The sequence below is a fragment of the Pantherophis guttatus genome, chromosome 6 (assembly GCF_059756535.1).
Source record: "Pantherophis guttatus breed Tessera chromosome 6, ASM5975653v1, whole genome shotgun sequence".
In the NCBI taxonomy this organism is placed as follows: domain Eukaryota; kingdom Metazoa; phylum Chordata; class Lepidosauria; order Squamata; family Colubridae; genus Pantherophis; species Pantherophis guttatus.
Window position 1 is genome coordinate 84,105,453 of NC_142068.1, and position 14,244 is coordinate 84,119,696.

At 42.9% G+C, this 14,244-nt stretch overlaps 1 protein-coding gene and 1 long non-coding RNA gene across 2 annotated transcripts in view; one reads left to right on the forward strand and one right to left on the reverse strand.

Moving 5' to 3' along the window:
• Positions 1-555: 555 nt before the first annotated feature.
• Positions 556-14,244, forward strand: part of LOC148113181 (uncharacterized) — a 30,437-nt gene continuing 16,748 nt past the window's right edge. The window contains exon 1 of the long non-coding RNA XR_015728375.1: positions 556-895. This is a non-coding gene — a long non-coding RNA (uncharacterized LOC148113181). The remainder of the gene's footprint in view (positions 896-14,244) is intronic.
• Positions 5,964-14,244, reverse strand: part of PKD2L1 (polycystin 2 like 1, transient receptor potential cation channel) — a 42,296-nt gene continuing 34,015 nt past the window's right edge. Inside the window, exons 9-15 of the mRNA XM_034435705.3 lie at positions 13,961-14,081; positions 13,599-13,697; positions 11,731-11,852; positions 11,062-11,179; positions 9,605-9,741; positions 7,967-8,093; positions 5,964-6,257 (exon numbers count right to left, since the gene is read on the reverse strand). Of these exons, the coding sequence (XP_034291596.2) occupies positions 6,042-6,257; positions 7,967-8,093; positions 9,605-9,741; positions 11,062-11,179; positions 11,731-11,852; positions 13,599-13,697; positions 13,961-14,081 (940 nt within the window). The 3' untranslated portion in view covers positions 5,964-6,041. The remainder of the gene's footprint in view (positions 6,258-7,966; positions 8,094-9,604; positions 9,742-11,061; positions 11,180-11,730; positions 11,853-13,598; positions 13,698-13,960; positions 14,082-14,244) is intronic.

Below are 14,244 nucleotides of genomic sequence, written 5' to 3' on the forward strand. Positions count from 1 at the left end.
AGTTGTTCCCATGTCTTCTTAATCAGCTTGAAGATTTATTTATCTACTAGCTGTACCCGGCCACGTGTTGCTGTGGCCCAGTCTGGTGCTTCCGCTGGGCTAAAAGAGTGAGGCTGAAGTTCCAAACTCTCCACGAACATTTGGTGGGCGTGGCCAACTCAACGTCACTCACTTTCATCAGTCACATGACAGCCCCCGAGCCACGCCTACCCAGCTGGTGATTAGGGCAGAGAACCAGTTGTAAAAAACAATGGGAACCACAAAATCCTTCCTCTCTTTCTCCCCCTCTCTCTCTGTATCTCTATATGTGTCTCTCCCCCCCCCCCCCCGTCTCTCTGTATTTCTCTATGTCTCTCTCTCTCTGTTTATCTCTGTCTCTAGCCCGGCCTCTTCTGCATCCCCTTTTCAGACCAGGCCTTCGCAGCTCTCCGCATCACAGCAGAAACTCAGGGGCCCCCTCCGTCCTCCCTACACAGATGTTCTCTGGGGGCTCGACAGGGAGACGCATAGGAAGGAAGGGAAGGGAGGGAGGGGGTGCGGCGGGGGTTCGAGGCTGGTTTGGGGCTTCCCGCCTGAAGGAAGAAAGCGGCAAAGCCAGGAGCCACACACACTCCACTGGACCCCTGCTGCGCAGTTCTCCCCCGCCTGCCAAGGGCAGGGGAATGATTAAATCCCCCACTCTTCCAGGCAAAACGAAGGAGGGCCGGCCATCCTCCCTCCTGCCCGTTTCTGCCCCCGGAGCCCCTTTTCTGCCAGAGGCTGAAATTTTCGTGTAGGCTCTGTGAACTGCCAGAGCGCCCACCTGGGAATCAAAGGCGGCGTTGGTCAAAGGCAACCCCGAGGCTACAGTTGCCTCCATCTCCATCTGCTCACCGACCGGATTCGCATAGTGCCGGTTAGTGGCTGGTCTTTCTGACCTCGGGGCCCGTGGTAGCGCTGGGCCAGGTGCGATTTGGGCCAGACGAGGGACGGAGGGTTCCCGCTCGACGGACCCAGGCAGCCTCGTTGCCAGGTGTTTTTTGGAGGGAGCCCCAAGAGTGGCTGGCGAGGGGGATGGGCAGCAGTGGCAGGCGAGGCTAGTTCACGGGGTGGCCGGGGGAGGGGGAGGTCAGAGCCAGGCTCGGGCGGGCCCCGCCCAGCCCTAGAAGCGCCGGCTGCGAGGGCTTCCTGGCGGGGAGACGGCTGCCTACCTGCCGAGCCTGGTGGCAGGATATTGCCCTCGGGCATCTCTGCCTTCTAAATGCGCAGTTTCTTGGAAGCAATATGGAGAGTCTAAATATAAGGAACAGAAATCTGTTGAGCGTAATCAGGGCTGGGAGGCTGCCATGTTAGTTTTACGTCCAGCAGATGGTGCTGTTTTTCAATGTTTGTCAATGTCTTTCAATGTTTTCCAATGTTTTTACCCGTCACAGGTGTGACATGTATATAATATAGGTATATAAAAACACGCCCGTACTCGAATGCAACGTGTCAAAATTTGAAAGCAATCGGTAAAGAACTTTTGGAGTTGTGCGGTTATGTACAAATGGACATTTACATTTTTATTTATATAGATTATTTATTAAACAGAGTGATCTGGGCCACCTAATACATTAAGAATCTAGAGTTAAGATGCGTTGATTCTAGGACATATCCTCATAATGTTGCCTTTCTTCCATCCCTCAACCCACAGCTTATGCCCCCTCACTTTGAAATTTATTTGATTGGATGTTAAAGTGGTTTTTTTTGTTTAATCTTGTTACAAGCTTTTTTCTGCACATGATTTTTAAGCTTTGGCAGAAACTGGTGATAAAGTTGCAGGAGTACTAGTAATTTTGATATAGTAGATGCTCATAAGCCCCAAAAGGGGACATGGTGGCTCAGTGGCTAAGATGCTGAGCTTGTTGATCGAAAGGTTGGCAGTTGAGCAGTTCGAATCCCTAGTGCCACATAACGGGGTGAGCTCCCGTTACTTGTCCCAACTTCTGCCAACCTAGCAGTTCAAAAGCATGTAAAAAATGCAAGTAGAAAAATAGGGACCACCTTTGGTGGGAAGGTAACAGCATTCCTTGTGCCTTTGGTGTTTAGTCATGCCGGCCACATGATCAGAGACTTCTTTGGACAGCACTGGCTCATTGGCTTTGAAACGGAGATGAGTACCGCCCCTTAGAGTCGGGAACGACTAGCACATATGCGCGAGGGGAACCTTTACCTTTACCTATAAACCCTGTTTCCCACCTTTAAATGCCCAACCCTGTTAAGAACATTTATTTGATGTTTTTTATTTTACTTGGAACATTTGGATGGAATGAAAACATAGCCACTGATTATGACTGTTAGCTGTTCGGCATTAAAACTAAAAAATATCATTATTGTACTCGCTGGCCTTCTTACGAGGCAGGTTATATATCAACTGTTGGGACAAAACAAATTATGCTGACATACTTTTGTGTGTCAGCGTAATTTGCTCTGTCCCAACAATTGATATCTATCCCAATATCTATTTTGCTCTACTTTTGTGTTGCCTTATAGAGTGAAGGAAAGCACCTTTCAAAGGCTATCTGGATAAGCTTGTAAGAGATGCTCCACTGAAGCTGATAGATTTATCTGATATGACTTAGAAGTGCCTCAATAAGGGATCAAGAATTTATTCTATAGAAGAAGAAGGGGATGTCCATTTGTTTTCCCTTGTTGGAACTGTTTCTGTTTATTCTCAGACATTTCATCCCATATATCTTCAGTTCCTTTTCCCATTAGCTTCTAGTCTTGGAATCTTACCTATATTACACTGAATTTATTAAAATGCAACCAAGTGTTTGTCTATACAACTTCCCTTAAGATCAGTAATTCCTCCAAAGATTTTATTACATTTTCTTCTATGAACTGCCTTTTTTGTAATCTTTAGCATCCACAGTAATTGATTTCTTGTCTCCTCTTACATCTGAAGGAGAAAATCGTTAGGTAGGAAGATAACTTTAGATTTTCCTGGGGAAGATGATGCTTCGCAGAATCTTTGTCCCAATGGATGGCAGAGTAATTAAAGATAATCATCAGCACTATTTCGCACATCTTTGAAAATATAATTTGTTTTCAGAAACTGCCATCCAAAACTTATAATAAAATGTTTTGCAAGATTGTGGATACCTCAAGAGCGTTGATAAAAACTTAACAGTATTTGCTTTTTTCACTTTGCTGCAGATTATTCAAATCAGGAACTAAAAACATTAATTTACATAGTCTGGCCTTTTACTATGGCCATATTTTGGCCAAAATATATAAAATTGTCAACACGACTGTACAACTCCTGTCAAGTATATATCGGTTGTATCAGGGGTGGGATTCACTTACCTTCGCTATCAGTTCGCAAATGTGAGCGCGCACATTGCTCACACGCGCCACCTCCGCGCATGCACAGAGCCGTCCATGCATGTCCAGAGGGTCAAAAATTGGACATGATGACATCCGGGTGGGTGGACAGAGCTTCCCGCAGCCGCCGCTACCTGTTTGCCCGAACCGGATAGAACCGGCTGAAGTACTGTATTTCCAATTTGTCAAACAATCAGGAATTCATGCATACTTCACAAGGATACCACATTGCCAATTGTTCATTCAGATCATGTAGCTTGCTAACACTTCTATAATACTGAAAGATGACTGACATTTGTTAGATTGGCATCATTGTTACCTTATTTATTTAATAAAGCAGAAAGTACAGTATGTACAGTAAACCTATTCTGTAGTAGCTATCTCCCTCATTGTCTGAACAAGAAAAGTTCTCACACAAGAAAATGGAAGTGATGGATGAGTTGTCTGCAAAACTAGTGCATTCATCCTCCCGCCAAGATCGTGACCTTTAGTAACACCCACAGGCTCCCTAATCTTTTGAGTTTTCTTCCCTTGTGTGAAGAGAAAAAGTACAAAACAATGTTCTTCCCTGAAAAATGTTTCCATTTTTTCAAGGTACATGATACATTATCAGTAGAAGCACAATATTGCTGCACTAATACAAGAAGTCACAACGAAAACGCAGACGATTGTACCAACCAACAATAGTCACACAGGAAAAGGTTCTTCAGAATTACTGCTTTGCTGGCTTGAGGAGACTATCTTGGTCAACAAGAACTACTACGGTATAGCAGAGATGGAATAATGTGGCATTATTGAATCTAGTTCCTTTACTAAATGCCGTAGGGTTTGTCATATCAGTTTACATAAATGACAAAGGATCTATCTAAGCAGGACTAAATGGGGCTTCACTAGGTCAGGACAAATAGCAAATCTATACAATGCATGGAAGTGCTTTTTCTTGGGTGCTCTTTCAGTTGCCTAGTCTAGCCCACATTCTAGAATTCCAGGTTAACCAAGCACTAACTTAGCCCAGGGGTGTCAAACTCAATTTCGTTCAGGACTGCATCAGGGTTGTGTTTGACCTCGGGGGGGGGGCATGGCCAGCTTGACATCATTCATTGAGGCTCCATTTTTGGCCACGTGTGGCCCTCCCAAGCTCTGTTTTCACTGGCTGACAGCTGCAGGAGGCTGTCACGGCCGAAAATGGAACACGGGAGAGCCACGTGTAGCCCTCTCAAGCTCTGTTTTCACTGGCAGAGACACCACGGGCCAGTCTGCTGTTTCCAGGGTGGGCCGGTGGGCCAGATCTAAGCACCCTGCGGGCCGGATGTGGCCCACGGGCCTTGGGTTTGATACCCCTGGTCTAGCCTTGCTTTGCTTCTGAAATCTGCCAAAGACGGCAGGTTAAAGATTAACAATGCCTAGCATATAATGGATTGATGCATTGCCTGGACATTAAAAAATACTTGCACTTCTATTTCAGGACATTTATAAGATAACTAGACACGGAGAAGTGATTTAATAGTCAAGAATGCATCTAAGGCAGTGGATTGCAATCCTTGTGTACACCGTGTGAAAATAATAGCTGCATGTACTTTGTCATCTGAATAACTGCCAGGAATCTTCAGCCACAGAAGGCAACATGTTTTGTTAATGGTTGTGCATATTATCCTTACCTACTGACTGACTTTTTTTTAATTTTTAGTGTCTATGATACATACCCATCCTTATATTTATTATACTGCAGGAATGTTGACATTTTACCATGGTCAAAATCTACTGACTATATTATCAGCAAATAATATATAGTACATATATATATTATACTATAATAATATAATAATAATATGTATAATATATTACTTTCTTATGTATAAATTGGACCATTTAAATTTGCTAATCATCATGCAGATCTTTAGCCAGGTTTCAGAATTGTCACTTGAATATTTGAATCCTAGCACTATTGGTGTAACAATAATATACCAGCTAATTACAATTTCTAATATGGACTGGGTTTTCCTACAAGAAGTGAAACCTGTGCAGAAAAATTCCTGCAAATTCTGACAATGCCAAATACAGGGATTACTATGAAACCTTTAAAACCTAATGCAAAATTTGAGTCCAATTGGTGATTTAAAATCAATGGAATACAAATTTTAAAACAGAGAAAATGTTTCCTTTTTAATTTCATTTGTTCGTATATGGCCAAATCAGCGGTGAAATGCACTTATCTTCACTACCGGATTGGAAATGTGAGCGTGCGCGCCCGCTCGCTGCACTCACACACGCCTCTTCTGCGCATGCGCAGAGCCTTCTCTGCATGTGCAGAGGGTCAAAAACAGGACACAATGACGTCCCAGCGGGTGGGCGGAGCCTCCTGCCGCCGGCCCTACCACCTCGCGCGAGCCAGATAGGTCTGGCCGGATTTCACTGCTGGGCCAAATACTGTAGATAAATATGCCAAGATCCTTCTGCTTTGTCCCTTCTGTATTAATCACCCAACAATAAGACTAGTTAGAGTTTAGAAAGAGGTTAAAACTGAGTCACCCACTCAGTTCTGACATGAATGGGGTCCCTACCCCAAAAGTTCCTTTTTGTAAAAAAAGGAGCAAAGATATTTCTAGAGGCTGGATGAAAACATGATTAAATACTTTACTGGTCTAAATATAGTGAAAAAGCAAGGGTAATTAATGCTGCATGTATTTAGGAATAAGCTAGAAGTTCCTGTTAGATTTGAACTGGATGGTCTTGGGAGTTTGAGAGTTTAATAGGTCTAATCTGGACAGAAGGGGGTAGACCCCCTGACTCCTATTCAGAGAGTTCACACTGATATAATTCTCCTGCACGTGGGCTGCTTCCAATCCACTTTCTTCTGCAACAACACGTTCGGCAGTCTGTAGAGCCAGATTTTCTTGAATCACCTGGTCTCCCTGCAAGTAAGGGGAGGGAAAAGACACTGTGATGAAGGATAGACTAAGCCAGTGGTGAAATTCAATTTTTTTTTACTACCGGTTCTGTGGGCGTGGCTTGGTGGGCATGGTATGGCATGGTGGGCATGGCTTGGTGGGTGTGGCAGGGGAAGGATACAGCAAAATTTCCATTCCCACCCCACTCCAGGGGAAGGATACTGCAAAATCTCCATTCCCACCCCGCTCCTGGGGAAGGATACTGCAAAATCCCCATTTCAGCCCCACTCCTGGGGGAAGGATATTGCAAAATCTCCATTCCCACTCCACTCTGGGACCAGCCAAAGGTGGTATTTGCCGATTCTCCGAACTACTCAAAATTTCCGCTACCGGTTCTCCAGAACCTGTCACTGCTGGATTTCACCCCTGGACTAAGTGATTGTTCCAAAAGCAAGGAATTTTCTTTTATCTAGGGCGGCAATCGGCTATTTGCATTGCTCTGTCAGCTTTTGGGGTATATTGAGTGTAGTGTCTTGGAATTTCAGGGGGAAAGTAAATGGCATAAATGAACTGAGTGCCAACAAATGTCAAAAGAAAAATGCTAAATAATTTCTGATACCCAAATTCAGTACAGATTCCTTTATTGGTCTGGGAATTGTAGATGTGAGATCCGGTTACATCCAGTGAATTCATACAAAGGAATGTCATGAAAATATAGAAAGGTATCTATTTCTTGCAGACTTTTCCCTAGACATTTGGATCTGGGCAGGGGTGAAATCTACTTACCTTCCTTACCGGTTCGGAAGTGTATGCACTGCGCGCACGGACCCTCTGTGCATGCGCAGAGGGTAAAAAACACATTACTTCCTGGTTAAAACCAGGAAGGTGGGTGGGCGGACTCTCACGCCACCATTGCTACCAGTTCTCTGAACCGTCGAACCGGTCCAAACCTGGAGCATTTCACCCCTGGGTCTGGTTGAGTGGAGTCCCATTTTGTTTTTTAATTATCCCATTCACCATTTTAGTCATTTAATTTTTACTATACAAATAGTACCGCTTAATGCACATCTTTCACATTCATGTGACAAATATGGAAATTGAATTGTCTTTTTAAAATAAATTTACATATATTGTTTGATTGTAGATATTTTTAGAACGTGGTTTTTGTTTTCCTTGGTTTAAGCTCTTGAATTTGTTTGGTAAAGCACAGTTATATGCAACAAAACGTTATCCTTATGAACTTCTTTCAGATTTCATTTCATGTCATTTATTTTTTTCTAAGTATAAATGTCATATTTAGAGCATTCCTAACATCATCCAACCAAAGTGCTGATTTAATAGTGATGGGAGTCGGTTTTATGTTGCCTCCATAAGGTGCTGTAAACAGTGTTTCTCAACCTTGGCCACTTAAAGTTATGTAGACAACTCTTCAAATTCCCTAGCTGACATGGGGAATTTTGGAAGCAGAAATCCACCCATCTTGAAGTGGCCACAATTGAGAAACATTTCTCTAAATTACTGGGGAAGAAATAACTCCCTATCATGCTATAGGCCAGGGGTGTCCAGCCTTGGCAACTTTAACACTTTTGGACTTCCAGAATTGCCTGAGGAATTCCCCATGTTGGCTGGGAAATTCTGGGAATTGAAGTCCACAAGTCTTAAAGTTGCCAAAGTTGGACACTCCTGCTTATATAGACCACCTCCAAGCCATTCCTGAGAGTCTGCTGACATACCTCAGGTACCCAGTCTTTTTTCTTCATTTTGCTCCTTTCAAGGTCTTCCAATTTAACTACCAAGGCTTCTGTCTTGGATATGATGCCACCAACAGAAGTCTCCAACTTTAGCACTCGCCGCAGGAGTCTGTTGAGGGGGAGAGAGAGAGCGAGGGAGGCTTTGAAAATCCACTTTTAAAATAGTATCTAGAATGGAACATAGCAACAGTCAAGGCCATTCCCTGCAAGTACAGTTTCATCTAGTTCTGATGCATGCACAGCATCTATTAGCATATGAAGTGTTTCTCCTGGTCACAAGAGTTCCTGACAGTAGGGATATAATTTCAGCATGAATTAATGGAAGTGGTTTACAATCTTATCTATATAAAAAAAGGCTGTATGTATGTATGTTCCAGCATAACTCTGGAACGCCTCGAGCAATTTCAACCAAACTTGGTACACAGATGACTTACTATCTGGAAACAAATACTGTGGGGGTAAGACACCCCTGATGTGTGTGTGTCAGTGTGTGTGTGTTCCATCATACATCATGTGTGGAATGCCTGAGCCGTTAAGGAGAGCGAGTGTGGCGGCGTCCTAGAGTGGCAATTGTTTGTGATGTCATGGGAGGGGGAAGGGAGAGCCTGGGCCATTAAGGAGAGTGAGTGTGGCATCCTAGAGCAGCAATTGTTTGTAATGTCAGTTCTTTCACAGCTTTCTCTGGAAAGACAGCCGTGACATTCTCCCTCTAGTGGAGCAATGGGGAAGTGCCTGATGGTTTGGGACAAAGTGCCAGGATTGTAGACAGGGCGGGAAAGCGGAGCGCATGGGAGGGGGAAGAGAGAAGGCAGGGATGATGAGCATGGGAGTAGGAGGAAGAAAGCCCCTCTCAATAGCTCCCTGTCAGACAAAGGCTTTGACGTCTATAACCGGGCAACGCCAGGTTACCAGCTGGTTTTAAATAAAAAAAGAGAAAAAGCTCCATTTCAGGGAATACAAAGCAATACATTGAATCAGGGAGGATGAGCTATGTCCTTATGTGCCTTGAACAAAGGCATGGAAGATCCTGAAGTTAGAAGTTTCCTGAACAAAGAGCAGGGAGAATAAAAGAGAAGACAGTACTGTAAACTTGCTGGCTGCCTGCAATTTGGCAGTTCAAATCCCACCAGGCTCAAGGTTGACTCAACCTTCCATCCTTCTGAGGTCAGTAAAATGAGGACCCAAATTACTGGGGGCAATAGGCTGACTCTGTAAAACTGCTTAGAGAGGGCTATAAAACACTGTAAGCGGTATATAAGTCTAAGTGCTATTGCTATTGCTATTTATAATTCATTGCCTCTTGTAGGCAGTAGGTTAGGAGGATTAGAACACTGAAGGTTTGAAAAATTGGTACTCTCATAATCTCACATCTAACACTTCATAAACAACTTACTTATTCAGCTGGAAAGCTAAAACCTACCACCTTGCTTAATTGCACTCTGCCAATGAAACAAGTTTCATATTTGTTAATCAAGATTAGCAGATTTGTTGGTTTTCATGTGCAGACATTTGTGTGTGTTTGTTAGTAAATTTTAACATTTCCTTTAGTGTCCATGAATTTTACCTGGATATTTTAATATGTATTTGGTTATTGGTAAGATCAAATGAAATACTACACACATTTGGAATTCTTCCTCAGAAATTCGGCTGGTTTTGTTTGCTTGATTATTCTTCGCCTCTGCAAAACCAAGAGTATTGTCTAAAGTGTTGTCCTTGAAAGATTTTCCCAAATTTTCAATTTCTTCATTCAGAGCGACCTGAGGAACAAAATTTAATCAGTTATTTAATCTTAATGAGATTTCACTGTAATAATTTAAAATCTTGCAGACATGGATTTGTGTATTTTCTTCCACTGGATTTATTACTGACCTTACGAGGGTCATTTTAATTCTCTGTGCAGTTAACAAATTTGTGCCATAGCAACCTTGTACTTGATCCTGAAACTCCTATCTGTAGTGGGGTCTTCTCAATAACTGCTCCAGATCCTATAATTTATTTATTGTGCAATAGAACTGTCCACAGTTGTCACAAGTCCATATGCATTTCACCCATATTGATCAGAATATGCATATTATACATATTATTCCTAATATGAGCATCAAAAACTCCAGAGTAAAATGCATTTTCACATGTAATACTAATATATGCATTTTCTCTATATAGTTTGCTATATTTCTATTTTTGTTGTCAGGGAGAAAAGTATAGTATAAGAGCCGAGGTGGCGCAGTGGTTAGAGTGCAGCACTGCAGGCAACTTCACTGACTGCTAGCTGCAGTTTGGCAGGTCAAATCTCACTGGCTCAAGGTTGACTCAGCCTTCCATGCTTCCGAGGTCAGTAAAATGAGGACCCAGATTGTTGGGGGCAATAGGCTGACTCTGTAAACCACTTAGAGAGGGCTGTAAAAGCACCATGAAGGGGTATATAGGTCTAAGTGCTATTGCTATAATAGAGGTGAAGAATAATTGAATATTGGTTTGCATATTGCTTCAGAAAGTATTAATTAACTTAAAAATGAATTACACTCAGCTTTTTCCCTTTTCTTACTAAATGCGAAAAGCCTTGAACTATTCGGGAGCGGCTGCCTTCACCCTTTTTTCTCCTACACATGATACCTGAGCCACGGATGGAATTCAAAAATTTTAGCGACCGGTTCTCTGCCCAGTTGCTGGGTGGGCGTGGCCATGGTGGGCGTGTCCTACTCAGCCTCCCACACCATGGCAGGGGGCATTTTCATCCTCCCCAGGCTCTGGAGGCTTTCCTTGAGCTTCTGGAAGACCTGTTTTTCACCTTCCCAGAGCCTCCATGCGGGCGCTGCACTTAACTGGCATCCAAAACGGGCCCCGTGGAGACTCCTGGGAGAGGAGGGGTGGGGTGGGCATTGCCAGCCAGTCCTTGCAACTACCGGTTTGGCGAACCAGATGTAAAATTAGCATCCGGTTAGTGCAAACTGGTCCAAACCAGCTGAATCCCACCCCTGACCTTGGCCAAGTTGCCTCTTACTCCCCTGGAATAACCCCCTCCCTCCTGGTGATCCACCTCCTCATTATATTCCATCACAGATCATCTTTCCCCTTACTTTCTTCTCCTCCAGATCATTCCGCATTCTCTTCTGCTCTTCTTCGTCAAGGATCTGGTTACCATCTTTATCAAATTTTGCAAAGGCTGCTGTTATTTCATGTTCTGCATGACCCAGCCTGAAGAAGTTGGGGGTAAGGATGGGGAACAGACAGAAGAGTGAACACGAAATCTGAAAATGTAACACTTAATGCATAAATAGCCAGGTTGATAAGGAAGCACACTGCTTGACTGGTATGATGGTCTAATGAGAGATATTTGTGAATTTCATTGGAAAGATGCTAATGTCAACTTGCAAAGCATCCCTGGCCTGCTCTCAAGTTGCCATAGGCAATGGGGATGGGAAAACGAACTTGCAGCTATGGCAAAGAAGCACAGCAGCCAAAAACAAAAGTATGTTCCAGACATATCTCTGTCAAGGCTGTCTCCCGGGGTTACCCACAGTGGCTGGAGGGGAGTGATCTCTACAATCCGTGAAATTGCTTTGTTGGCGAATATAACTGATGACACACCCTGGGGGGAGGGGGGATCAGGGTCAAGCCTGGGCCGTAAATTACGTGAGGTCAGAGTTGGCAACATGAAGCTCCTAATAAATAATTGGATTTCTTTGGAAGCTTGGCTTAAGACTCATGATTTAATTAGGGCATCGGTCGGAACCCTGACAGCTTACTCTCTCAAACTGTTCTTAAAGTCTTCATATTCCAGCTCTTTGGTTCCTTTCTGCAAAGCTTTCTGCACATCAGAGATTCGGTCTTTTTTCAGCTTCAGCTTCATCAGTGTCCGGTTATAGCCCTAGAGTTACAAATAATGCAAAAGAAAGTTATCTTCATTGTTTTATACTGTGGCCATCATAAGACACAAGATTAGCAACTACTGGGACAGGCTGCACAATGACCGAAAGCCCAGCTGAGGACTTAATTCACAAGTTCCTTTCTATGGCTTTCACTTGCCCCTACACTTTTTCTGAAATTACTTGAATTAGGCATAGTCACAACTGTTGGAAAGAAACTGATAGTATGGTCACTTTTATATATAGTAGTGGCCAAAATTGTGGAAACCTTTTGGGAAAAGTGTATTTTCTAAAATTAGCTAATAACACCCCCCCCTTTTTTGGGAGTAGTACCATAAAATTATATATCAATGGAAAGATAATTTAATCAAGAATGTAATGCAATAATTTTTATGAAGGATTTGCTATTAGAATAGCAGTTACAGTATAAAGAAGAAAAGTGAAACACATAGAAAAAAAACGAGATATACAAAAATTATCACCATGTCAGTTAATAGTTAGTTGGGTAACCTTTAGCATGAATTACGGCCTTACAATGTCTTCCCATGGAGTGAACCAAGTCTTTTAGTTCTGCAGCTGTTCTAATGTGAAACCAAGATTGAATGGTTGTTCTATTAACTGGGTTTTATTGCTGGGTCGCTTCTGACTAACAAGTTTCTTTAGTCGGCTCCATAGTTTTTCAATTGGGATAAAGTCTGGGCTAATCCCAGGCCATTCCAACAGTGGAATAGGATTATCTTGAAACTCCAAGAAAAAAAAAAGTGGCGTTATTAGCCATCAAACCTCAAACATACACTTTTCCCAAAAGGTTTCCACAATTTTGGCCACTACTGTAACTATGTTTGTATAAAGTACAGGTAACTCTTTACTTACAACTTTTCATCTAGTAACCATTCAAAGTTACAATGGCATTGAAAAAAGTGACATACAATCAAACCTATAACCTCACAGCATCCCCATGGTCACCTTTTCAGAATTCGGCTGGTTGGATATTGGCCCGTATTTACTATGTTTGCAACCTCCCATGAATGTAATCATCATTTGTGACCTGGTCAGCTGGCTTCCAGCAAGCAAAGTCAGTGGGGGGAAGCTGGGGTCGCTCAATGACTGTGTGATTCACATAATGGCAGTGATTCATTTATCAACCATGGCAAAATGGTTGTAAAATCAGGCACAGCTCACATAATAGCTGACTTGCTTAGTTAGCAATGGAAATTCTAGTTCCAGTTGTGATCATAAGTTAAGGACAGCCTGTGATTCACTTCTGTATTGATATGGGCCACTGGAATGACTCAGTGGTGGGATTCAAAAATTTTTTACTACTGGTTCTGTGGGCATGGCTTGGTGGGCGTGGCTTGGTGGGCGTGACAGGGGAAGGTTACTACAAAATCCCCATTTCCTCCCGATCAGCTGGGACTCCGGAGAGAATAGATGGGGGCGGGGCCAGTCAGAGGTGGTATTTATCGGTTCTCCGAACTACTCAAAGTTTTCGCTACCGGTTCTCCAGAACTGGTCAGAACCTGCTGAATACCACCTCTGGAATGACAGGTGCAGGCAAAACACCAGAGAAGCTTTTATTACAGGTTGGAAAACCTCCCCCCCCCCGAGGGTTGTACCATACCGTTGCCGTGGAAATGGAAATTCCCAAAGCATTTCTGGAGGTGCCAAAGTGCTCCGTAGCAAACATTCATTCAAAAACAACTTCATTCATAATAGACGAAATAAAGGTATATACATGAATGAACTACCTGTTTCAGGATGTCTGATAGCTGCAGTTCATTCTTCTGGTTTGAAAGTTCCTCTTTTACTTCTGAGTAGGTGTCATTTATGATAGCCAGAAACATGTTCTGTAGAAAAGAAAAAAAATACAATGCAGATTATTTTGAAATTAAAAATCCGCTCTTCTGAATGGTGCTTTATGTGCAGAAGTAAGGCAGTGGTGAAATCCAATTTTTTTTACTCCCGGTTCTGTCGGTGTGGCTTGGTAGGCGTCATGTGGCTTGGTGGGCATGGGTTGGTGGGCGTGGCAGGGGAAGGATACAGCAAAATCTTCCTGCTCTTCATCCAAAACCTACCTTCCTTTAAGTCCATTAAAACAAAATCAACTTACCAATAGCACAAAGAAGACGAAGAAGACGTAAGTGACGAAATATATGGGTCCCAAGATTCTGTTGGCATTGTCAATAGCGTTATAGTCAAAATCGCCAAGTATGATGCGAAATTGTGTGAAGCTATAGAATGGAAAAAGGAATGAGTTTGCAATATGATTTTCAGGAAAAGAGCCTTGCTGAGATGGAAGGATTTAGATAAGCAAAACTATTTGTCCCTCTTCTTTCTGAAATACCGAATTAAGTTGTTGAGTTAGATCTCCATATATTACTATGAACCCATTAA